We start from the raw sequence: 27652 nt of genomic DNA on the forward strand, positions 1-27652 counted from the left end.
TAGTAGCAGAAAGAGTTCATAACCTAACTGATTATCTTTATGCAGAGAAATGATTGCTCTGTTTCAAAGCTGCTACTTACTGTATGTGTAACGCTCATCTGACTCCCACGGAGGCGCTGGCCTGGTTCGCGCTGCTGTGACCTCTTCTAAGGTGATGCGCAGGGTTCGGAAGACGGACTGGACCGGGCCCCCAAATCTGGCTTGTCTGGCTCGCAGAAGTATCCCTCTGTAGCCCAAAATAGGGGATTAACTGTCTTAGTGTCTGGAAGGACGAGCTCTCCACCCTGCTTCTTATGCAGGGGCGCGTTGGTATCCAGTTACTTTACTGGTTTTTCGGATTGGTGAGAACCAAACTTGCTTGGCTTCCAGGTAAGTTTTTTGATAAGAGGTTCCCCTTGTGTCCATGCATTAATGTACTAATGCTAGTGTCTTTTTCCCCATAGGGGCCAGGGTACGGAATGCCGGGGAACAGGCACCGACCCGAGATGAGAGGTGAAATCCTTGTAGAAATCAGGTAAGTCTTTAATGAGCGTTTTTTGGTAATGTCTTTTCATTCGCTCATTAACGCTGATGTCTCTTTTTCCCCTTAGGGGCCGGGGTCTGGAAATGCCAGAATGCGGCGGGACCCGAAATGAAGAGGGAATGAATCAACAGGTAAGTCTTAACATGGAGATTTAGCTTTCCTTATTCCCTTCTCTCTCTCACCTTTTGTTCTGGTCTTTTTCTCCCTAGGCGCTGGGGCGTGACTGCGAATCCGGATGATCGCTGCTGAACATGGAGGCGCTCTGTAAAGGTGAGTGGAATGCGGCGCTGCAGCGATCGACGCGATGAGCTTTTAAATAAAAGTCTTCCTTTTCAGGATTGTCGGCGAGATGTCTCCGGGATGCAGATTTAGCAGGTAAGGACTTTCCTTCTTCTGTTCTCTTCTTCTCTTCCTTTGCAGGTGATCCAGGATGCTGGCAGGCATGGCAGAAGTCAGAATGCAGTAGCAGACACGGTGAGCGCCCAGCTGCTAGATGCAGAACAACGCGAAGCACGTGTGGCTGTTCGGGTGGGGTTTAAATAGCCTTGGAAGAAGTTCCAGGTATGTATCCTTCCTCCAATCAGGTATGTATCCTTCCCTGACCACGCCCGGATGGTAAATTAGTCCCACAGGTAAAGTAGTTCCTTTCAGGCCTCAAGGAGACCGGGATCCTACAGCATGGTCTGCATCAGGTAAGTGCACCCAAGCACTTCCATAATGAGCCTGGCGCCTGTGGCGCCAGGACTGATGTCTTTTATGAGCCTGGCGCCATAGGCGCCAGGACACTGTCCAAAGGGCCCCTATTTGGGGTTGCTGGGTCCTTCCTTGGGGACTGGATGTCCGCTTTCGGGGACGCAGGGCTTGAACCGGCTCCCCGGGAGCGGGCATCATGACAGTATGTATGTGTATCAAATGATGTCAGTGAACCCTAAGGAAAGGAGTGTGAGTACAATGTATACACATATGAGCATATACAGGGAAGGTATAGTAATAAAAATAAAACTAGGAGAAAGTGCTGATAACTCTAATGATTATCTTCATGGAAAGAAAGGATTGCTCTCGTTCAAGCCTGCGTCTTCCGCTATATATATGTTTCATATGATATGACTTGACCCTAAATCTACAAATATAGTACCTTTTCAATTTTTACTTCCTGACTGTTACTGAAGAAAACTATGTGGCTTAGATATGTCAGTAAAGGAAAAAAAGGGAGAGCCAGCCATGTGATGTCATCAGTGATGTCATCAATGACATTTGTGATGTCATCTTTGATGTCCTGGGTGTTAGTGTTAACAGTGCACGGTGGCGCGAGTTATGGTTGCTTATCTTACCATAACTGCCGAATTTCAGGGGTTTTTCAGTTTTACTTTGAACCATAACATCCCTTTAACAAAGTTTTTTTACTAAATTTCATAGGTTTTTATTAGTGCAACTTAACCATAACGTCCCTTTAGCAAAGTTTTTTTACTGAATTTCATAGGGATTTATTAGCGCAACTTAACCATAGGTTTTTATTAGTGCAACTTAACCATAACGTCCCTTTAGCAAAGTTTTTTTACTGAATTTCATAGGTATTTATTAGCGCAACTTAACCATAACGTCCCTTTAGCAAAGTTGTTTTACTGAATTTCATAGGTTTTTAGCAGCGCAAGTTAACCATAAACTCCCTTTAACAAACTTTTTTCATTAGCACGCAGACAATATACAAAGATGGAGTGTAAAAAGCAATTTCTCAGGGATGGCTTTACACAGAATGTTGCAAAGTAAGAATTTATGCTCGTTCACAGTGAAGGTCAGCTGCTTCCATTTTTTGCTCGCGGGCCGGAGTGGCCCACGACTCGCACTATGAGGTTCTATTTTCTTTTTACCTTGACAGACAGGGATCGTGCCAAAAGACTTCTTTTGAAGGAGGGGTGCAAAAACGTAAGAGACGATAAGGATGACATTTCTGAAACAAAACCGCTTTTATATATTATATCGCTATGAGAAAGATCATTGGCACAGACGGAGTCGTATTTAGGGACTGCATTACACGTATACAATGGAAAATGCCAATATAATGTAAGTAACCCTTTAAATTATTTTATACCGAAATATAATAACAATAGCGTGGCGTTAAAGCCCGGTTAAGTTGTACTTGTTCGTTCAATGTGGCATATTGTTTTGTACTGCGCACTATCACCGCCGAAGTGGTCCGCTGGTGCTCAGACGGCTCTGAAAAAGGCAGAGGAGAGAGGGTGGGTTAGTGGGAATAAGTAAACATACTCCGTTGCGCTATCCTCGCTAGCAAATAGTTTCAAACCCTAATAAATAAAATGAATGTTTTTAATGAAGATCGGCTCGTGAGACTAATTTATGTTTTTAAGACAGGTACATCCTTCCCTACTGTCAATGCCACGATTTTCAGACCCCGGCCGACGCATTTTTTAACTGCCAGGTGCAGCTCCGAGTAAACAACTTCATGACCCTCACCATTTTATGGGACAATCGCCAAGGACCAATATGCCCTTATGCGGTACTAGCGGCTAGAAGCAACATACCAACCGTTATGGTGGTCTAATGCCTCGTTGTTGGAACAGCCTTCCAATTATCAGTGCGACCACAGTCCTTCTTTTATCATAAACCAACACCCTGTGTAACGCAAAGGAACAGCGCGTGACTCAAGATGAACTTTTGCAGATCGACAGCAAAGACAAATGCAAATCGCGGAATATTCTTTAAACATTTGATGTCAAATAAATGTACTTTACGAAATGTACAATCTTGATGTTTGCTTTTAAATCGCAGTTTCATATTCCGAATTGTGGCGCGCTGTGTTGTGAGATGATGTGTGTTGTTTTCCGGGTTCTGTGTAAAGTCGCGTAGGACTGGAGACGACTGGGTGCATTTGGTTATGCACCCTGTAACGTCACAGAGAGAGACGGGGAATATGAATGCTTTTGATAATGTCAGGCTTAGGGGTGGGAGATAGGATTTAGTGTCGCAAAAACAGGTCAGCCAGGTCGATGGGGCAAGTGATAGGATTATCACATAATGTCGGTGCACAGCAGCCTGATTTATCGTTTGTTTAGTGGACAAAAAGTCGGGTAAGGCCCTTAGGAAACTCTAATGTCAGCGGACATAAGGAGGGTTCTTAGAACACTTTCAACCTGACAACGAACAATACGAACAGCATTCTCAGAACACCCCCATTTTGTTTAATTGCAACCATTTCAGCACCGCGAGTGTTCTTAACTCAATTTTAGCTTGCTTACGAACAAAACGGACACATACTCCGTCCTCGGAACACCCCATCATTTAGTTTATATAGAAAATTTCAGAACAGCCGTGTTGTCCGCAGACAAATCGAACACAACAAAAGCGTCTAGCACATAAAAAAAACAGAACATTGAACCTATCTCATACTCCCCCACCCTCCCCAAACACTCTTAAAAACCAACACACTCCACTAAATACAATTTTTAAACCAAGTACCACCGCACTGTCCACGGTCGTCGGCGAATGGAAGATGGCGGGCATCACAAAAAATCTGACGCGCTTCACACACCACGCCGTCCAATGAGCGAACACGTCGCATGTCCGCGGACATCACGCAAGCCGCTTGGCCAATCGGGGTGCTGTCCGCGGAGCGAACAGGGAAGTCCGTCCGTGGAGCGAACAGAGATATCACTCATTTTTTTGCCTTACATTTTGGTCATTTAAAAAACAAATACTGGACGGATTTACACCAAATTTGCAAAAGCACGCTTTCGGGACTAAGCCCCCGCTCCTGCCACAAATTTGGTGTAAATCCGTCCAGGGCTCTAGGCGTGCGCAAAGTTTTTTCACATTATGTCTGTGGGAAAAAACAAAAGTTTTGGGACCGCCCCTATAACTTTGCCCCCCTCGACCAAACCTCTCCAAACTTTGCAAAGTGGGCCATATACTTTTTTTGCAAAGTTTCGTGAGGATTCGTCCAGAGGGAGCAAAGTTATAAGCCACCCATAAAATGCTCTTCCTATGGAAACACCAACTTAACCATAATATTCGGTAGCGGCCCTGTAGTTAAGGTTGATTTGCTCAACTGATAGGAAGGGCCCTTTTTTGGCGGCTTATAACTTTGCTCCCCTTGGACGAATCCCTACCAAACTTTGCAAAAAAGGTATACTGTCCAGTTGAAAATCGTCTGGCAAGTTTGGTGAGGTTTCATTAAGGAGGGTCAAAGTTGTAGGGGGGGTCCAAAATGTCTGTTTTTTCCATAGACCCAATGGAATAACATGTTTGCTTACGTCTACAGGCCAAACCGCTGGATGAATTCTCAGCAGCTTTGCGGCAGGAGTGGTGGCTTGGTCCCAAAATCATGCTTTTGTAAATTTGGTGTCAATCTGTCCAGTAGTTATTTTTAAAATGGCCCAAAAGTAGATAGAAAATAATTTGTGACCTCTGGGTTAGGTTTGCAGACTCACTTCCCTGTTCGGTCCACAGGCAGGCCTCTGATGGGTTCAGAAGGCGATGTGAGGTCTGTGGACAGAAGGCGCTCCCACTGATTAGATGGTAAAAAGCATAAAATACGTCAGATTTTTCGAAACGCCCGCCATGTTGGATTCACGGACATTCGCTGGTGTCCACTAACATCACAGTGAAAACCTATTAAAAAACATAAAATGTCATTTGTCAAACTCATCAACCAATCTCTCGAAGGTGTGGGGTGATGTGGATGGGATGAGATATGGCCGTAAGAAGCCAAAAAAGTAGTTCTTTTTCAGCATATCAGCCAGCAGCCGCAAGCAGATTTTTTTTCCCATTTAAACCTACATCTTTGGCCATTCTGCATGCCCCAATAAGTAAAACAGAATAGGCATTTGTCCTTGCCGAGAGCCAGGCCCATTGCCCATGTACCAAACTTATATCACTATTTTTGTGCCACAGCCCATGGCATAAATGTTTTTTCACTATTGTTGTACTTACATTTCAACACTTTCAAAAAAATTAGAACACAAGACATATTTGCAAAAGCATCCTTTCAGGTACTTGCTTACGCTCCTCACCCAGGTTTGCTGTAATCCCGTCCAGCACTCCAGGCTCCAGCTACAAGAAGAATTTGTTTGCCATTGAAACCTAAAGCTTTGTCCATGCCGCATGCCACAATAAGTAAATCAGAGTGGACATTCATCCTTGCCCAGGTCTAGGCCTATTGTCCATGCACCAAACTTATATAACTATTTTTTGTGTTTACATTTGGACACTTTGGAAAAATAAAACACAGATTTCCAAAAGCATGCTTTCAGGTCCTTACTGATGCTGCTCGCACATGTTTGTTGTAATTTAATACAGCACTTCAGGCTGTAGCCACAAGCACACTTTGGGCCTCATTACACGGAAGGCGGTGAGCCATGGCGCTATTAGCGCCATGGCTCATGCCGCTAAAATACCGGCACCGCCTTGGCGGAAAGGGGATTTACCGCCCCATTCCAAGGTTGGAGGGGCGGTAAATCCCCCTTCCGCCATTGCCCTTCCCCACTCCCATTTCTGCCCCATAGGGCTCTATGGGAATGGGGAAGGCGCAAAAAGCAGGCGTTAAAGCACCAACCCGCTAAGGGACCTCGTAGTAAGGCGGTAATGGTTAACGGTCACCGTTACCATTAACGGTGGCCGTTAACCATTACCGCCTTCCGTGTAATGAGGCCCTATGTGTTCCCTTTCAAACCTAGGGCTTCGGCTATGCTACATGCCCCAATGATCAAATCAGAGTACACGATTACCAAGAAATTGCAGGGCAGTAGAATGGGTTGATCACTATGCTTCATCTAGTAATTTAAACGGATTACCCTGCTGCTACTGATGGGGTTCTTTTGTGAAGCTACCCTTTCTTCTTCAAGTGATAGGTTTCAAATAGGAGAGTGAGCCCTGTTCACCTTAGCGCTGGGTTATTCAATAAGTAACTAATGTCGTAATAAAGCAGTCTTGAAAACCATTGTCACTGCTTTATTCATTGTTAGAAGTCAGCCGACACATGCTTCGACTCTCTAGGGACTTTCTCAATACATGTGGATTGTGGGCCAATCATTGCTGTGAGGTTGTTGAAATGAGTCCGGCATGCAATCCCAATATTGTGCCCCGGTAAAAAATAATTCCCATTAAAACCTATCCCAATTTTAAAAAAAAACGTTATCACTTAGTCATTCCCTGGTGGCCCACTTTAACCCCATTGCCAATCCCTCGTGGTCATAGCCAGTAGCCAAATTGTCGGAGTCATGGCCTATGGTCTTGACTAAGACAATCTGGCAACTGCCCATGGCCATAGTCCGTGACTCGTACAATCTGGTTCACTGCTCATGACCACAGGCTATACCTCAGTCACCAAAAGTATATCACCATTTTTTGTACCTACATTATGACACTTGCTGCAAATCCGACCATTTCTTTTGTATTTTTTGAAAAGTGTCAAAATGAACATACATAAAACAGTCATAACTTAGCTCACACTTGACAAACTCCCTTCAGAATTTGCAAAAACATTCAAGGGTGAGTCAATAATCTTTCTAAAATCGTTTGTACACATTTGTCAAACTGCAACACAGTTTTAAGCCATCTAAAAATGTTCAAACAGCCCCTCTAATTTTGCCCCTCGTGACTAAATCCTACCAAACTTTGGAAAAACATTCAAATCTGTGTCTTAAATCTTTTGGCAAACATTTGTGAAGATTCGTGAAACGGCACTTATCTTATAAGCCCTTCAAATATTGTGGCACGCCCTCTAATTTTGTTCCCTCTCGGCAAAACAGCACTAGACTTTGTAAAAGAATTCAAAGTCAGATTTAAAATGATATCACAAAATGTCATGCAGTTTCATTCAGTGGTGCAAAGTTATAAGCCATTCAAAAACTGCTATCCACCCACTCTGTAATGCAAAAATATGTATGGATGCCCCCGATTACCTGAAAAGTTTGCAAACATTACAGGGCTACCCGAACTGTTCGGGAACTTGAAAGGTGGAAAACCAAGTGTTGTTTACCTTTTTATTGCCGTATCACATCCTCATCACCCCTGACCTCCGCAGAGATTGTTTAATTAGTTTGACAAGTGCAATGTTGTGTTTTTTATATATTTTTGCCACAATGTACTGGCTGGATATAGACCAAATGTACAAAAGCACACTTTTGGGTACAAGCCAACGCTCCTGCAGAAAATTTGGTGAAAATCCGTCCAGCAATTTGGGCTCTAGGCATGGGCAAACTTTTTTTTCCATTGCATCTATGAGGAAAACAACACATTTTGAGGCCCCCCTTATGACTTTGCCCCTCCTATACAAAACCTCATCAAACTTTGCAAAGTCAATGCCAGGAGGCCATATACTTTTTTGCAAAGTTTGGTGATGATTCGTCCAGGGGACGGGGAGCAAAGTTAAAAGTCTGTCAAAAAAGTGCTCTTCCTATGGGTTGAGCAACTGAACCATAACTACACGCGGACTACCACAGGCCGTACAATATATAAAAAAGTTGAGTCTTGTATTTCACTTCACCAATCATAGTCTAACCACGAAAACATTCAAACACAAAACCATGGGAAGGTAAAAATGCATCTCAAACACAGGACTGGGCTAGGCCTCTGGGGTCCTCTCCGCTCGAGGGTGATTTGCAGTGCCAGAAACCAGCCACACAAAACCTCACTGTGCTTCAAGCTTCCTGACACTGCTTTGTGAAAGAAAAAAAAAAGGCCCAGCGCACTGAACCCACTGTGCAACGTGGCTGTAAATATTTACTCTTGCCGGGCTCTCTGCCAGCTCTTCAAGGGTGTAATTGCAAGGGCTGAAGAGGGCCGGGTGGCAGCTACCTTGATTTAGAGCAGACGAGCCAAGATTTAGTAGCCACCACCAGGACAGGCGGGGAAGCTAGCTGTGCCTTCAGCGGGAAGATGAATGTAGAATGGGTGACACATTATACCATATTATCAATGGTCAAGTAGGGTTGCTACAGGCTAAAACACAGGCCGGCCCCTCCAGAGGGTTGACAGATCTCCAAGGGAATGAGCACCAGGGGACATATGTGGAAAGTGGAACCTCATTGGATAATGGATGGGTTGCAGTGTCGCTAAAGTTGCAGGTTAAATTTAGTTCCCACGGCAACAACGCATCGTCTTCACCAATGATGGCCAATTAGCTGTTTTAAAAAAGTTTGAGCATATAACATAGAGTTTTGCTTAAATGATCGTTGTCCTGCATTTTACAGTACACAATCGGCGACGTTGACAGCAGATATTTTTTTGTTGGAGTTCCCAAAGCACTAACACATTTTCGGATGCGTATAACTGGTTCTGTTGGGCGACACTGTACTAAGTATTCCAGAATAATATAAACTCAATTATGAATATGTATTTGGAAAGTTTTGTGAAGTTTAGTCCATTGGGTGAAAAGGTATGGGGGTGTTTCAAAAGTTGAATTTTCATGCAAGCTACTGCAGGACATGTGTGTTCTCAGCTACAGTAAAAACCAGTGGGTGGATTTGTACCAAATCAGTACAAGAAGCTGGCATGTGGTGCCGCTCACTATCATCACTTGTGAAAATCCATTCAGCGCTTTTCATAAAATAACAAAAAAAGTGTCACCAATTGACAAAATCGAGTTACATATATTTGAGGTTGCTTACCTATTATTTGACGGGCCATTCCAACATTATGGTGATCTAGATTGGCCCATTTGGGCCCCACAGATTTTTCCAGGTCCAAGCAACTGAGGACAAGTCAATTTGAAAGGCTATGCAATAGAAATCCATTCTGATTTTCTAGAGGCAGAGAAGACATTTCTTTTGTACCAGCCATCTTGGTCCAGGGACTGGAACATGCCCTTTGGGCACATTGGGTCTCTTGGATGTTCTCAGGGCATGGCTGATGGATATTTAATTGTTATTTTATTTAATTAAATGTTTTATTGTTTAATTGTGGACTTAAGTCGAGAGCAGCACAGCACTGTGCTGGGTGTGGGCAGCCAGTGTATGGGTCGGCATCTTGTAACAGCAGTGTTTTACTATGATTTATGGTCTGTGCATCTAATGGGATTAGGCCTTGGTCAGGTGTTGTTGAAAAAGCCAGCTTTTGGTAAATATGCAAAATTGGAGCATTGTGTGGGCATTTTAAGCCAATACCGGGATCGAGTTTCAAATGGGTGTGTGACAGGAGAAGTATTGTTTGCAGGTCTTCTCATTGTGGTAAAGTTGTGATTCGAGCCGGGATGTATTTGCGGCGCAAGAGCATGTGCCGAAATATCTGCAGCTTAGCCGCTAGGTAATCTGGTGTGCTATCCGTGACTTCTTTGTTGATAATGCATGCAGTCTTGAGCAATAATGTAGCCTTCAGAGGACGCCAATGTAGTTTGCATAGGATGGCAGTGTTTCGATCAAACTTCCATGCACCCATAATAAAGCATGCTTGATTGTGGGAGCCAAGTGAGTGGCTGGGAGCCCCTTCAGAAGGGCATCCATGACTGCATGACGGTTAGTATATTTTAGAGGCGACTGATGTCCTGTGGGCTTTTTACTTTCCTGATTATCGTCCGCATGTTGAGACATGTCTATATTGGGATCTTTGAGGAGTGTGCCCAGAGGCTCTGTGCCGCAAGTACTATGTCACTGTCAATTGTGCATGGACACTCTTGGTATGTTAGTGTATATGATCAAAAAAAGAATTAAAATACTTGTAATTAGTACAGTTATGATTAGCCTTCTGAAATGAATACCCCAGGAGCTCATAGATAAAGGTTAGATAAAGAGATGATATGGTTTCAGCCAGTGATGGCTTGTGAAAAGTAGTGGCTGCTCTCCGCACCCAGATCTACCCGGCCCGGAGGAGGTGTAGCCCTGATCTTTCCCGAGTGGATTAATGCCACTATCTTTTCCACTCAATTTACGCCTCTATTGAATGCCTTGTCTGCAGGCTCTCAATCTCTCCTAGCCACTCTCTTACTGTTGCTACTCTCTACCGGCCCCCTGGGCAAATCTCCTCTTTTCTTTCTGAGTGGGCGGATGTCTCCTCCTTCGTCCTGACCTCTACCACTCAACTCCTCCTTCTTGGTGACCTCAACATCCACCTCGATTCCACATGTTCCTCATCTCTGCTCTTTCGCGACCTTTGTGTTTCTCTCTCCCTGTCTATCCTCCCCTCTGGCCCGATGCACTCAGCAGGACACACACTCGATGTCCTGATCTCCTCTGGCCTCCCCCTCTCTATCCCTCTGACCACTCCTCTCTCCTGGAGTGACCACTGCCTTCTTTCCTCTCATCTCTCACTCTCTTCCCCCAAGCCAAGTGCACCCCAACACTGCCACCTACCTTCTTGGACATCCGATCAATGAAGCATGTGTCAGTGAGGCTTTCCCTGCTACCTTCTCTCTCCCCTCTCCTCCTCTTGCTGACTCACACCCGGACACAACCCTGTCCCTTCTCTACTCTTCCATTTCTGATACTCTTGGTGCTCTTGCCCCTGTCATGAGGATACGCTTGAAGTCCAAAGCCAAGTGTAATTATTGGTATGACCCCGACCTAGCTACACTTAAACGTAAGTGTAGGGCAGCTGAGAGGAAATGGAGGGCTTCTTGTTCATCCTCTGACAAACTGGCCTGTCGTCTACTCCAAAGGCAATGCCGACTCTCTGTCCACACCAAGAAGAGAGACCACATTCAAGCCTGTGTTTCTGCGTCATCTAACAACTCAGCTGAACTCTTCAAATTCTGCAAGGAGCTTGCCAACCCTGCTGCAGTCTCTACCCCTCCTCTTACATCCCAAGCACTCTGCAATGACCTTGCCTCTCACTTTATCTCAAAAACCCAGGACATCTTGTCCCCCTCCTATTCCCCCTCAGTCTGCACTTGCTAACCCCCTTTTAGCCCCCTCTTCTCTTCCTTTCGTCTCTTCTCCCCTGATGAGGTCACTAGACAAGTCCGATCTATGAAAGCCTCATCAATACAGGTTCATCCCTGTTCCTCTAAAACCATCAAGGATGACATTGACACCCTCGCTCCAGCCCTTACCGATTTTTGCAACCATTCCTTTGCTTCAGGATCCTTCACCTCCCCTCTGAAACACTCCCTTGTGCATTCTCTTCTCAAGAAACCCAGAGCTGATCCTTCCTGTCTGGCTAATTATTGCCCAATCTCCATTACTCCCTTTCCGGGCAAACCCCTGGAAAGCCTGGCCATCCTTCAGCTTAACCTTCATTCTGATTCTGTTGGCTGTCTCCTTGACCACCAATCTGGAGTCAGAGCAGCCAGAAGCATGGAAACTGCTCTCCTGAACATCCGTGAAGATCTGCTCTCCAACCTTGACTCTAACATTCCCTCTGTCCTCATCCTACTCGATCTCTCTTCTGCCTCGGACACAGTCAACCATACCATCCTGCTGAACCATCTCTATGAGAACCTGAGTATCACTGATCAGGCTTTGGCCTGGCTGACCTCTTTCCTCTCTGATTGACCCTCCCAGGTCCAACTGGGGTCCTTCGTATCCTCTATCTTCCTCTCTTCCTTTGGTGTTCCCCAGGGGGTCTAACCTCTCGCCCTGGCTTTTCAACCAATACCTGGCAACTCTGGCCCACTGCATTGCCACTCTATGCTCACATTTCTAGTGCTACACTGACAACACTCAACTCATTTTCAGGCTGCCCTCGGCCACCTCCTCTCCCTCCCTCATCGCTGATTGCCTAACTGCAATTCAAGATTGGTGTGCCGCCAATGATCTTTGTCTGAATGCCAGCAAGACAGAGATCCTCCTCATCAGCAACCCGTCTCCACCCTTTCCCCTCTCTCTCTGGCCGGCCTCGCTTGGCCCTCCTCCTATCGCCACCTGTCAGGCTAAGACCCTCGGGGTCATCTCTGACTCCACACTTTCCTTCTCCGCCCACATCTCTGAGGTCTTTAAAAAGTCAAACTTCCAATTGCACCATATCAGAGGCACTCTTCCTTTCCTCTCTTCCCCCAGAAGCTCACTGTCTCCCAAGCTCTGGTTCTCCCTAGGTTGGACTATTGTAACAGCCTCTTTCTAAATCTACCTGCCTCTACACTTTGTCCTCTGCAACTAATCCAGAAGAGGACTGAAAGACGTGTCTTTGGCCTCAAGCCCTGGGATTGTATCTCTCCAGCTCTGAAATTTCTCCATGGGCTCGCAGTGGATGCAATGATTACATTTAAAACCCTCTGCATTGTCCACAAGGCTTTCTGGGGATTGGGTCCAAAATACCTTCAGCTATCCTTCCGCAAATACCTCCCCTCTCAAGCTCTTCGCTCCTCTACCTCCCTCAGGGTCAATTGTTTCTCAAAGAAACTAGCCAGGGGTAGATATCTGTCTTCGGCCGGGGCCTCCCTCTGGAACAGCCTCCCTGCCACTCTAAAACTTGAGGAGAACCATCTCCAGTTCCGGAAGCACTTCAAGACCTTCTTCTTTGCAAATGCCTTTGCTTTCCCTCTCCCTTGCTGATCTGCTCTATCTTGGCACTGTGCATCTGGCCACCCCCCGTCCCCTTGGCCCAGTTACCTGCTCACCCTGCCACCCTTCTGCACTGCGTCCCGGCCACCCCCTGCACTGGGGACTGTATCTGTACTCATACAGTCCCCCATTCCCCCATTTTCTTCTTTTTATGCACTTATCAGACTTACCCAGTTCTGCTGCCATAAACACAGCACTTGCCACTTGCTGGCTGCACCATCCCTGTTTATTGCTCCATTATATATTTTATTTGTATTTATTATTATTTATCTGTTTATCCTCTGCTCTGAACTTTCCACGCTCCCCCTTCCATGCACTTTACCCATTTCCCTTTCCCATGCACTTGCACGTTCTCAATGTCACTGGGCCTAGTAAGATTGTTGCTCTGTTCTCCCCTGTCCCCCTCCCTTGCCTTGTCGCGCTCTGAAACACTTGTGTACGAGCGTGATACAAATAAAATATCATATCATACATATGCCGCTCATTAAGGTTGGATCTCGCTGATTTGCCATCCGAGAATAAAATAAAATATATAGATTGAAATGATGTGTTGGTAAAATAAATCATTGCTATTCACAGATATTGGCCATGCACTATTTTTGGAGGTGCTGTTTATCATTTCACCACTAGGGACCACATACCAAGCAAGGAAGACCCGCACATTCACTCATCCGGCCCGGGCCACATGCACTCTGCAAGTGAGACTGGATTGTGATGCATTCAGTCGCCCATCAAGCTCTGTAGCAGCACTGGCTCTGATGGTCAAAGCCTTCCTGCTGTACACATGAATGTCTGGTGATTAGGCTTCAAATCTGGTGTGAGCAACATCAACTGTGGGAATGCTTCATCGGTTGAGTGATTCCTAATCAGCATGGTCCAAGGATTCAATCTGCCCAACTGCTCTTACTTTTAATGTATTCATGAATGGGTACAATTTACACCTGTGGCATTTGATTGATTTTCATGTTTTCTTTACCCCTTTCATTTATCCATGCGTTTTTAGATCTTCTAATGTTTGCAGTGCAGAATATAGGCACCAGAAAAAGCACCTGAGAATGTGCGCAGTGTTGATTGCATTTGAAGCACATATTAAATGGATGCCTCCATGTAATACAGACAACACAACCAGAAACAATACGCTATACAGCACGATTCTCGATAATCCCACATGTCACTAACGTTCTCAAAAGTGTAGTTCAGCTCAATAAGCCTTCCGCTTGCTTAACTCCCCTCACTAAAACCTTGACACCTTGCAGCAACAGTACCTCATGTGACAAGGAGTCAAGCACTCTGCAAGAGATCAACATCTCCAGATGACTGCTGATTCCCTCATCCTCACCACAAAGCCACCGAAAACGCCCAGCTATTGTATGGCACTGTATGGCACTGTAAACCCAAAATGAAAAGCCACTGTAAGAAATGTGTGCAATGAAGAGATAACAGTCTAATCAGTATTATTTTACCCCCCCCCCCAAAAAAAAAAATAACATTGGCTGTCAAGACGTTGCATCCCTCTGCTATATGGCACCTGGAGGGATTATTATAAACCATCCCTGGGTGTCTTAAAACATAGAGAGATTATTGCATACAACAAATCCGCCAATGGAGCATAACAACTGGATGCACCTCCAAATGTGCATAGGCCCACATATAGCACTGTAAAGTGTAGCTATTAAAACAAAAAAAAATGTTTTAACAAAACTCAATAGCAAAAGCCATTGATAGAGGTGGGATTTGACCCCTGGCTCCTTGGGACCAGGGATGAAAGCTCGTCCCACTCAAAACCAATGCTGTGAAGAAGAAGATGAAGCTAGGAGGAATGTAAAAGAGCATCACCCCATTACCATACATCACAATGCATTCGGCGACAAAATGACAAACATATTTCACAGAACTACAGCAGACAAGGGGCATTGCCTCTCCGAGCGTATCTGTTCTCATTCATACTGTTGCAAAACAAACAAACAAACAAACAAACAAACAAACTAACTAACAAAAAAAATATTGATATTGCTAGTTTTGTTTTTAGTATAGGCATGTTCCAGACATTTACCACACACCCGTTATTCCCCTCTTTTTTCGCTATTAATCACATGATATGAATGAGATTATCACACATACCAACCAATGCAATAGAAAACAGGTATTTACACCATTACCAGGTTTTAACACCACATATCTAGGTGCCACTGCCCTCACATGTGCAGGCACTGTCGTAATGGAATATAACAACTGTCTCTATTCTCACACTCTGAGACCACAAACCAGAGCCCAATCAACGTTTGTGTGCAGTATTACTTTTAGAATGGCTGAGAAGGAGGTACTTACTCTTTGCTTTTAGTTACTACTGTCATCCCTCCACAATACCACGCCACTGCCACCCATGCACCCAACACGTACATGCTCGATTGGCTCTGTCTATGGCAGCTCTTATAGCAAAGTGAAGCATACACAGCTGACCTATTTTAACCACCCATTTCTGTAATGTAAAGTCACTGCCTTTGGAAATGGCTACCAGTGGACATTTGGCAGAGGTTCTCAGTAGTTAGATACACAAGCATCTATGGTGACAGATGGAGCATGGTTAGTGTTAAAGTTGGGGTTAATGGTGGCCTGATTTACAACTATTAAAGGTTGATAATTTACATACTACAATATGCTATATTTCTGAGCTCTTTATTTTCACACATGTTCATTACAATACTCAGGGCCTACATGTTGACAACCACAAGAGGAGATTAACAGTTATTCTGATTGGGAAATGTATTGCTACTGCATGCTGTGTTATGCCAATGCTTAGTGTTATTAAAAAAGGAACATTCAATGATAGTACAGGTACACCACTGAGGGTATTTTCAAATGGGACAAAATGGTCACCTCATTGCAGACACTTTTCAATGAACAGCAAATCCTACTTTGTTGTGACATTCTTTTAGATATCATCTTTTAAATAAATAAATAGTTTAACTGTGTGTCCCTTTTAAAAGTGATCTAACATACTATGTATATTATTATACTCCAATGTCTGCATCCTTGAGTCTCCAGACTTTTGGAGTACAACTTTGATTAGCCCCAGCCAGCGCTGTCAATTACAAGAGATCATGTGAGTTGTAATATGAACATCAGTAGGATCATGGGTTTTTATTTTGCTGATTTTGTAATTATTTAAATAGAAAATGATAAGTTCATAGTGGCAAAGAGCATTGAATGCTGGGGTATAGTGCCATGTGGTTGTCCCTTTGTTGTACAGTGCATTGCAATACAGGGGTCAAATTGGAATTCATGGAGCAAGACCTTACCTCCTGGGTGTCCAGATTTTCATCTGGCGAGGACTTTCTCATCGTGACATGGGAGCTAGTAAACCCCTCCTCATGAACAGAAAACCTGAACGATGGCAGAACTTGTTTTTTTTGCTAAAGTGTGGCAATCACCTAAAAACGCACATTCCTTTAACTGCTCTTAATATTGGTGTGTTGCTATATATTGTACTCTTTTGATGGCTGGCGAATGCTCCGTTTCTTGCCATGTTGCTTATCATGTCATCACTTTTTACGATCTCTTTAATTTATTTTTTCTTGTGTTTATTTTCTGTTGATTGTGCCTTATTGCTGCTGCTTCTCTATACTTTACCTATGTGTGTTTCTACTTCATAACTCGACCACTACATCTGTTACTGTATTCTTATGCTCCTGCCACATCGTTTTTCTCTTCTGCCACATCGTTTTCTGTAATGCGAACATGTACACTCTCATTTTCTCTGCGACTTCTGCAGAATGAGGTGCTAATACATAGTACAAAACAAATCTAACTTCAAAAAGACATACAACTATAACTTTGTGTCCATAACATATGACCATCCATGCTTTAATGTTGCACCTTTTACGCAAATTCCTAGACACATAGTTAATGCCAGATAAGTATATCTAATTGGCATCTATTGGCTTCGGGGGCCAAAAGTAGCTTGTGGTAGATGTTGCTGTCAGGCTAACCAGGCTCGTTTCGGCCCTATCCAGAAGCAAAATAGCTCCCTGTGCCCAGCAAATTTGAACCCTGTAATATATTTGGATGGGTTGATGCTCTCCTATGCCTCTTCTGGATTCATCTTCATGATGTTGGTAGTTAAATTGTTGGCATCTTTGCCTCGGGTGGCAGACGGCCACTTGATCAGTATTTGACTCTCACCCCTGTGCAATGCCTTTTTGCACTATCTTTTGTTTTTAAATATATTCTGGTTCTTTTCTTTTGTTGTATTCAAGGAATTACATGTCATGGAGAAAAACAATTGGATAGTAGTTTCAAGCTACGCTGCTGTGTTCATGCTTACATGTACTTGGAGCATTAGATATGGTTTCTGCGTGTTTGCCCTGGGGATTTTGTGCATTTACTTGATAACTGAAGATAATCTTTCCATGTTTAGAAATAACCAAGGGCCGTTTAAAATAATCCCTCAAGCAAAGGCTCTGAACCTCTTGACAGCCAAAGTCCTTTTAGCTTTAGGTAAAATAATAATAATTGCAATGGTGTCTTTGTATCATGACATCTTTATAGAAATGTGTGCTATAGGTTGGCCTGCACAACAAACTTAGAGAGACCAGAGGTAATATTTTTAAGGACCACTTGTAAACAGCCCTCTAACAAAACCTTTGTTTAACAATACACTATGTTTACAGGGTCACTTACTTCCCCCAAAACCTTTTGTGATTATTCCTTTTTATATATCATTAATACTCATTAAATTCTCATATACTAAAACACTTTGTATCAAAAAAAGTTATTTATTTTTTTATATAGCATATTATCAATAAAAAAAAATCTTTTCACATCTACAATTATAGAAATGTATCAAACAATTTATGAACAACAAACATTATCTCAATAATTTTCAATTTAGCTGTGCACTTTCAATAACATGTAGTACTCCATTATTTAACAATTTTTAAGAATAAAGATGTCATAGGGATCTGTTATTTGCTCTCCTCTCTCATAGAGAAGTACATCCCAGTCCATACAACATTTCACTATGTGTTCATATCACCCATGCTTACTTTCATACTGCATTCATACCATACCCAAGGTTGGGCTGCATTCATCATTTTCTAGGTTTCTTGAAGTACCTTTAACTTTGGGTTAGGTACCTGTTTCAGTAGAGAGGTTAATCTCCTGCCGAGTGATTATTACCGCCCCTGTTCATATATTGCAGCTTTTCAAGCTGTCAGGTATAAATTTCTGTGAGAATGGGAGGTGATCAACGAGAGGGCAGCTTGAGCACTCAAAAACACTTTTAAAAGTCCCGCCTAACCACTGTGCAGCCCACAACATATCTGTTCCTGTTTCCACAGATTACAAAATTAAGTTTGACTTTATAAAAGCAAATACAATTTAAAAAGTTAAATACAATTTGTGTTGGATGGCAAGAGGTTGCAAAATGTGACAATTATCACTGAGCAGGAATTCTTACTCCTTTATCAACCTTTCTCCTTCACCATCCACGCAACAAGATTACTTTGCTACGAATCACACCATTCTGCTTAGTTTAATTCTGTAGTTCTGTAATTAGTTAAAAAGATGACAATGCGACTAATTCGAAAAGGCAATGGCAGGGGTGGTATTTGAACCAAGCCCTCGTCACTACTCCCTATTTTAAGGACCACATCAAATCTGCTTGCCTATCCAGAAGATATCCCCATATGTCACCAAGCACTGATTTCAGACAAAAATGTTCACAGGTAATGAGAAAACCATGTAGAGAGGTGCAGTTACTTTGTCTTTAGACATATCAATGACTGTAAAAGAAAAACAATCAAGCAGAGGACAATAGACAACCAATGAGTTTTGATTTGGCCAAAAGCGCAATGTGTGTTGGCCGATGTTAGAACTATTGAGGACAGGTACTGTATGCCAGTTCGGCCTGTGTGTTATGTTTGGAGTTTTTTTTTTATTCTGCGGAAGTTCTCTATCATCACTGAGACGTGTCTTGAGAATGGAATATTATTAACCCCACAAGGTCATAATCCTACCCTGATCCATGAGAAAATAAAAACAGTCAGCAGAGGAGGTACCTGCCAGTATGCACACTATCTGCACACTATCTGTGATTTGGTAAACTCAGAATGCTGTTTTCTATTTTGCTGGAATGGAAATAGACAATAATGGAAGATTTCGACTGCAAGGATCAAGCACTCTCCTCAATGGATCCTGCTGCCTGCTCATTGTTTGGGTGGTCTTGAACTGTGGTGAGGTGTATTTGACTACTGATGGCAGTATGGTGCCCCATGTGACACTATGTCCTGATTATGGTGTGACCGAGGCTACAATCCGCCAGTTTTCTACAAGTGGAAACAATTCTCTTTTAAGGTTGCACTAAATCAGCTTTGCAGTGGACATCTGCCTGCAGAAAGCTGGAAGAAAATTAGCCAGTCTCCATGCATGTCAATGGGGTCCTAATAGATGTTCCGACAGATTTCTGCCAGTGGATTCACAGTGTAAAGCTAGTGTAAGGCTTACTTGAAATAAGGTACAATTGGTGCAAACGGGCAGGTGGTGTGGACTGGGGGACGCTAGAAGACTCAGTGGATCTCAGATGCAGAGTCAGCAGAGCTTGAGGATTGGCTTCGATCAGAACTAGAGATGGGGAAGTGGGCGAATGTTGTGGTCCCTCTGGTGGTTCCCTTGCAGTAGCTAGGATGGCACTGTAGGTGCCTACACTGGTGGTGATGTGGTTCAGAAATGCAGGGAAAACCAGGGGGTTGCTTTCTTGGTTCTGTTATTATGTTGTGGCCTAGTTCCGGGTGTCAAGGGCACAGTGACACCCTGGACTAGGCATGTAGAGAGCACGAACAGGGTTCTGCCAACTCCACTTTCAGGATACTGGGTACCATGTTCTCATTTGCAGTAGGGCTTGTCTAGCAGTTTTACAACCCAATTGGGACCTCAGTTAGGTAGGAAGAAGAGATGTCCTCTTCCTTAGAGCTCCTGTCTTCAAATCTCTGGCAGAGTGCTTTTGAATTTACTGTATTCCCAATCAAGCGCCAGGGTCCAGAGATGAATCAGTAATGGGGAGGGTCATCCCATTTTATTGGCAAAATGCAAATGTGTATTGGTCCCCAGCAAGCCTATAGCTATGGGTCTAATGCTGACTGCTTTAAAAGTGTAATTTGCCTGCTGATGTCATACTCAGAGTGTCTTGTCTGCAAGAAGTAGGGAAGGGGACAGAAATCTGGGAGCCCCAGCAACATCCAAGATGTGGAGACCCTTCAGTAGACTGATGCTCTCCCCTGGCTATACTAACTTCACCCCCTTCCTCTGTGTGCTTACACTGAAAAGTCTACAGTAATCTGCACCCTCGTTTGAGGTGGCAATAGCAATGACAGGGTTGTCTTTGAAGCACTGGTTCCCAGGTGCCTTCCCAGGGAGTGTTCCTGTTACCTGGAGAATGTTAAAATCCCTTATCAGTGGGCAAAAAAGAGAGGGAATCCTGGGCTGGACCAAACATGGCTTTTGTGGGTGCACTCAGCCCAGACGGCATAATGCACATCAGGCCCTGTTATAAATGAGTCACTGTCCACCAATGTGACAATAGTGTGATATCAAATAGATCATAGTTGTGCAATTTAAGTAGCCACTATGCCAAAACCAGACATACCTTGTATTTAGATATGAATCTGCCACTATGCTGATGAAGAATTTGATATTTATATTTTGTACCAGAGCAGCATACAGTTAAGCCACCTTCTCTCAGCTGGAACTTTCTGTTCTGTCAGCTGTGTTTAGGAATGCACATTTGACCTTTGAACGTGCCACGCCCAAACTGGAGGACCCTGATTGAGAGATGGTCACAGCAAAGTACATGTGTGCATTATACCTTTAAGCTTGGCGCTGCATGAAATTGGAATACGATTAGCAGATCTCACTTTCAGAAACCTAATTACCTGCATCATTTTATTATTAAACATCAAACATCCTCAGGTGATACTGCCATCCCCAGATAGCATTCTGTCGTGGGAGGTGGTATGTGGAGTCAGTGTAGAAGGATCAACACATAGGGCCTCATTACACGGTAGGCGCTAAGGGATTACCGGCACCGGTAAGGTCAGCGGTGCCGGTAATCCCTCAGCGCCCTACTACGAGGTCCCTCAGCGGGTCCCGTCCTTAACACCTGGTCTGAACAGGCGTTAAGGACGGGACCCGCTGAGGGACTTCAGAGCTAATAATGGTACCGCAAATTGCAGTACCGTTATTAGCTCCTTCCCCACTGCCATTGAGCCCTATGGGGCTCAAATGGGAATGGGGAATGGGATTTGAAATGGGGACTTACCGGGTCCTCCAGGGTCGGAATGACCCGGTAATTCCCCATACCGCCTACCTGGACCCGGTATGCTGTAAGGGAGTAGCCATGCCGCTAATAGCGGCATGGTTACCTCCTACCGTGTAATGAGGCCCATAGTGCTGGTCAGAAAAGGGCAAATGTGTAATGGTCCTATAAATTACCATCTATGCATGTGGGTAGTCTCTAGTACTATACTAGCACAATGTTATGCTGGCTGTGCCAAACAAATACCAGTATGGCCACTGTTAAACATGCTTAATAATGCTGGCTGTTCCCAATGAAAGGTACCATTGACTCCGAATGTCCATCCTGCCTCTGCCCAATAAATATGGCGTTGCCCTTTAAAATATATATACACACACACGAAACACAAGTGCTCGCATCCATGGACACATGCCTCCACACATACACCAGTGTAACTCATGTGGGGTCGCCAGGGGTCGCAACTGCGACCCCTGTGGTCTTCCTTGCTACACCTAAAAAAATATATATATATATTTTTTTTAATGTTTACATTGAAGCTCCTGGGTTGTGACCAGTGCCATGTGGCTCTTTGTTTGAGGAGAGGCTGGAATGTATGTCGAGGCCTCTCAGAAAAACAGGGGGTTCCACAAGTGTAACACTTTAAGCAGTAACCCTGAATAAGAAAGAATAGGAATAACAAATAATTTGTCTTTCTGGAATTCTATACAATAATTGCTAGACTCATTAAAGAGGTGAAAGGTCATGTTCTATCGCTTCCCATGATGTGACTTTTGGGTGGGGTCAAATGACATCACTTCCTGTCATGTTGTCAGAGGTCAAGGGTCATGTGATGTGACTTCCACTACCCCTGGCATTTTGGTGAAATTACGTCCATGACATGCACACTTTTTTTTTACTTATTCGGTCTGCTAGCATTCCACAACACCAGGTTGCCACCAGCTCTCCTAATGGACTCATCAGGACTGCCGGCAATAAGCAGGAACATGTGAGAATTGTCAACAAACCCTCCCTTTGAGTCAAGCTACCTGTGCATGCACAGGGCCCATGAATCTGTCATCACATGAACCCTTTGACAGCGAGAATGTACACGAGCATGCTAACAAGGAAAAGTTGCATGCAGTACCCAGTTAGCATGCTATGTGGGCCATGCAAAGCTCGAGAAGCAAAATGTTCATGGCCTTGAATGATTGGGGCAGGCTGGGGCACTGCACGCAAAGCGAGTAACAGATATCCAGGAACATCAGCTGGCACAAGCGCTTTCAGCTCAGCTGCTTGTTGAATCTAAAGGCAGACTTAGGTGTTTAGGGAATTCCTCCTGCCTGCCCCATATTTAGTGGAAGTGCACCACTGTCGCCCATTATGTATCTGCCTCCACTGCTTGCAGCGCAAGCAAACCACAGAAATGCACAAGCTTTGGTTCATAAAGCACTGATAACTCAACTCAAGTCACTTCACACGTGACATCACAGATGACATATGTATACAAGTCCAGCAGGCCATGGGGAAATAAAACAGCCAAGGAATCCCGTGTTCACATATACTGCTCCTGTGAACATGTACTTTTGACTCCAGAAACAAGTAGTAACATAGAGCACATGGACAGTGACGCGTATTTTCATGAGTCTACTGTGCGTGTCATTTGGGTGATCACGTGGTGAGTGGTGCATAACAGTGTTCATGTTGTGGTTGCCTAAAGGACCCTACTGATGAATGCTGTGGTTTTGATGTTTTCAGTGTCAACTATAATAACCCTTGAACTAGTGCCCTATTCAGTGAATTTCTAAAGGTATCAAGACAAAAAGATTGACATAAGAGAACCTATGTCTTTTTTTGTCTAATTTATATAAATCAAAAATTATCAGGGCAAGCCCGGATATTCACAAAACCCACTGTTGTATTACACATTGGGCCTCATTACAATCCTGGCGGAACGGGTTAAGGGGTGCCGCAAAAGGATGCAGAACCGTTAAACCCCTTCCGCCACATTACGAGGTCCTCTTGCGGGACAGGGTAAGCACGCCTGGTAAAACCAGGCATGCTTACCGGGTCCCGCGAGGGGAAGAGAGAGCAAACAACGGGCCACTCGTAATTGGCCCGTTGTTTGCTCCCTCTCCCATTCCCATTCAGCCTTATGGGGGCTGAAATGGGAATGGGGAAGGTCCGGGTTCGAGTCCTTGGAGGGAGGAATTACCGGGCCCTCCGAACTCGGAATGGCCCGGTAATTCCTCATTCTGGAAAATGAACCCAGACGCGATTTCGGCGGCAGCCATGCCACCAATAGTGGCATGGCTACCGCTGAGGTCGTAATGAGGCCCATTGAATACATACAAGTGACAATTGGCACAGGTTAATCAACAACATACATTCCATACATATAAAGGACAACCAACAACACAAAAAAAGACTAATATACTAATACAAGCCTAGATCCTAGCTAGACAGCCCCTTGACATTATCTGGAGCATTATCTGGAGCACGGTATTACTGCATAGATGCCTCCGGGTTGGGTGCACTATATAAATTGCAAAATAAATAGATAAATGTGCCAAAGTAATCGGCTTGATCAAGTGTTGAGTATTTAGCACTGTGTGGAAATGGAACTCTTCCTTTGTTTTGTCCAATACATATTTAGGGCCTGATAGAAAGATATGTTAGCTTAAGTAACTGGCCTCATTACGAGGTGGGAGGAATGGGTTTAACGGCACCGGTAATGGTGCCGGTGCCGGTAAACCCATTCCACCCTATTACGAGGTTCCCTTGCGGGACCCGCTCAGAACATCTGGTCAGACCAGACGTCCTTTGCGGGCCCCGGTAGCGGACCAGGGAGCTAATAACTGGCCTGTTAATAGCTCCATCCCCATTCCCATTGATCCCTATGGGGGCTCGAATAGGAATGGGGAATGGTTTTGTGAATGGGGAATTACCGGGTCTTCCAAGGTTGGAATGACCTGGTAATTGCTCATTCAAGGAACCCAGACCGGGACACGATTTTGGAGGCAGCCATGGCGCTAAGAGCATCATGGCTACCTCCAAACTCGTAATGAGGCCCGATGTATTATTTATTTGCTTTGACTTACACCTCGCTTATAAGTCAGGAGTATGTTTTAGTAATTTCTTTCTGAATCAGCCACTTAGGCGTGTTTATTTTTCTGAAAGTCCCGGGGGATACAGAGGCTGGCAGTTGGTAGCCCTTTTCCACACTTTTGATGTAGATTTCTGCAACTAATTGGGAGCAAACAGCCACCGTGTATAGGAAGGCACATCAATAGTGGCAGTGTTGGTGGAAGAAAGTCCTCTTTTGAGAAGGCCTAGTTACATGCCTTTCAGAAGGGAGGGGTGCTATGCAGGGCGATCGCTAAGTACACAAACAAGCCATACCATTCTGCAAACTCCAAAACACTTCCTTCTTTGTTTTCGCTAGAAGTGCAGTGTGACGCGGCAACGTTAAGAGCACCTATACACGTTGATGTTGCCCTCTGCCACTGTATATTTGCAGCTGGTGCCACCTTCATGATTGTTTAATCGTAAATCCTCTGCTCTCCCAGGTGAGGCGCGTGGCAGGCTCTTGCGGCAGCGGCGCTTTCCGATGGTGCCCCTGTCTGGGAGCCACAGCGGAGCGATCCCGCCCGCCTGCAACCTCCTGAATGCGGAACGGTTTGGGCCACCCCAGGCCTGGGACTGTAGCCGCCCCTGAGCGAGTCCCTCCAGCTGGAAGGCTCTGGATAGACACTAGAGGCAGGCTGCAGGGAATCATTGGAGACAAGCGTGCCAGTTATCACACTGCACCACCCTAATCCACTCCTCCCTCTTAAACAAAACGAAACCCACAAAAATCAATACGATGACATCCACTCTAAAACAAAAAACGATGAAGGCCTTGGTTAACAAGTCGTAATTTCAAACTAAAAACCCTGCAGCAAAGGACGCATCTCTTGTCGGAGACTGAATAATCGTCCTACTCATTATTCGGTTACACACTTCCCTCCTGCATCTCTGAAATGGACGGAATGATTTTTCTGTCTGTGAGCACTGCTTACCAATGCATACAAGCAAAGCATACATAGAACTAACACTGCTTCGGGATTTGCCGGGAGAATTTCGGAAAGCGTTGACACCGCCCCTCCCCATCCTCATAGGCTCACACACACCACCGTCCCCAAGAGCGCTGTCGCCGAGTCTCTGTACTGTGTGGCCGTGGTTCAGCGCCCCACCCCCATGTGCCCAAGAGCATGTTTCATTTACTACAGCATCCATACAAAGCTCTCACTCCCGGGTCCCCTGTACGCGAACCAGGGCATGGTCAGAGTTCTGCAATCGGCAGTACTGGTGCTTAGAGAGGTGAATAGACATATGATAACATGGTATCTAGGTGCGCTGTGGCCCCGTACAAACACTCCAGGGCACAGGGTCGAATACTGGCAGGCTGACTCAGCCTTTCATCCTTCTGATGATGATCTTTATTTAGCCCGTTCTCGCTGGATTACCCTCACTTGTAAGTGATTTGGTAATGTGCTATCATTGCTCACTTGAATGCGTATCATTGCTGTGGTTTATAATCGCGAGAGGGGTAGATGGGGAGAACAAGAGAGCAGGGAGGCAGAGAGAGAGGAAGAGAGCATACAGGCAGAGAGAGGGAGAGAGAGGGAGAGATGGGAAGCTGGGGAGAGCAAAAGAGAGGCAGAGAGGGAGAGATGGGAAGCTGGGGAGAGCAAGAGAGGCAGAGAGAGAGCGAGAAAGAGATGGGAAGACGGGGAGACCAAGAGAGGCAGAGCATAGAGAGAGAGCGAGAGAGATGGGAAGCTGGGGAGAGCAAGAGAGGCAGAGAAAGAGAGAGAAAGAGAGAGAGAGAGAGATGGGAAGACGGGGAGAGCAAGAGAGGCAGAGCAGTGAGAGAGAGGGAGGAAGAGAGCATAGAGGCAGAGAGATAGAGAGAGAGAGAATGACTGATTGAAACCACGAGGATGCCATTGGGAGAGTGGCTAGCCAATGTCTCCAGAACCCGACTATGACATTATGAGAACATAATGCACGTTACAGCAGCAGCTACGTGTGTTGTATATTGTGCGTACATATTGTTTGCATACCATTTCGATTCGTTTCTAGTTTATGGGAATACCATTATACGCATACAATACAGCATTTTAAAGGCACATTGAATATTAAAAAAATGTAATTATTTTCATTGATTACTCTATAGTGCTTCCTTCTGGATTTCAGCACTGTTATAACCGAGGCTATTATTAACGAGTTGAATGATACTTAAACCATCATCCTTGGAAGGATTATAGTAGTTGTTCTTTTAAAGCGTGCTCAATAGCAGAAATTGGTTTCCAAGCGCAGGATCAGGATTTGAATCTGTGTTGTGCTTTACTGTCTTGCTCTCACGATAAACGCGTTGCCCCTGAGCTATCCCCCATCAAGGACGAAAGGCTGAGTCCGCTCCTCCACAGGAATTGAACGTCAAAGTGCACTCTGCCCCATGTCTAATCACGCGCTTTACGTACTTTACGGATTTGCGTAAGACAAAAAGGTGCAATCATTGAAATACATCCGGGTTGGAAAACATGAATGTTAGATATTGAAAGGCGTGACCATCTAAGCAGACACGGCTCTGATAGTTTCCTATGCAAGTCATGTTGTTGCTAATGTCAGAACACGGGTTCCTGCTGTGTGTGTTGTAGTGGAGGAGAGGTTCTGCAGCTGTGTTTCAAACCCCAATGCAGTGGATCAGTGTAACTCGATTCAAAGTTGCAGCTCCGAGGACTGTGCAGGAGAAGAGGGACTTACCTTCAGCACTCCCGCACTCACGTCCATCCTGGCGTATGCTGTCCGCGAAGCCCACGAACCCTTGTTTTATACGGACTCTTTTGCCGGATTAGGGAAGTAGATACCACGGATCCCTGAGAGGGTGAAGAGGGGACGTTGCTGCTTGCAGGCTCGGGGTGCACACGCAAAACAGGGCTGGGGGTTGCGGAGCAGGACTGATTCATGCAGCTTTAACGGAGGGCACGGAACTCCCTCCACACAGCTGCCAGCCAATCCCGGGCTGCTGGCACGCACATGTGCAGCTTATCATGGCGGGAGGTGTGTTGGGGCTTGGTTTTTTCCGGGAGAGAACAGTCATCCAGTGAGCTCACCGCAGGCAAGGCAGAGAATCCGCAAGTGTTATACGTATTCAGGGGCGCTGAGAGGCGTGCGGGTACGATGGCCCAGGGGACTGCCCGCATCCTTCCTTCACTTTATAGACTACCCACCAGTCCCGTGAGAAGCGAAACCTAGCAGTCAGCCGAACGCTAATATTCTCTCTGTCCCATTTTACCTGCGTTATGACTCTGTTTTGACTCATTCCTTCTTTCATGTTTTTAAATT

The 27652-nt window shown here is 44.9% G+C and overlaps 1 protein-coding gene across 1 annotated transcript in view; it reads right to left on the bottom strand.

Moving 5' to 3' along the window:
• The window catches only part of LMCD1 (LIM and cysteine rich domains 1), a 379546-nt gene extending 352303 nt beyond the window's left edge, over positions 1–27243 (bottom strand). The window contains exon 1 of the mRNA XM_069643488.1: positions 27071–27243. Coding sequence (XP_069499589.1) covers positions 27071–27097 — 27 coding nt within the window. The 5' untranslated portion in view covers positions 27098–27243. The remainder of the gene's footprint in view (positions 1–27070) is intronic.
• Positions 27244–27652: the final 409 nt, after the last annotated feature.

Source organism: Ambystoma mexicanum, chromosome 2p (genome assembly GCF_040938575.1).
Source record: "Ambystoma mexicanum isolate Mex_15411 chromosome 2p, UKY_AmexF1_1, whole genome shotgun sequence".
Lineage (NCBI taxonomy): Eukaryota > Metazoa > Chordata > Amphibia > Caudata > Ambystomatidae > Ambystoma > Ambystoma mexicanum.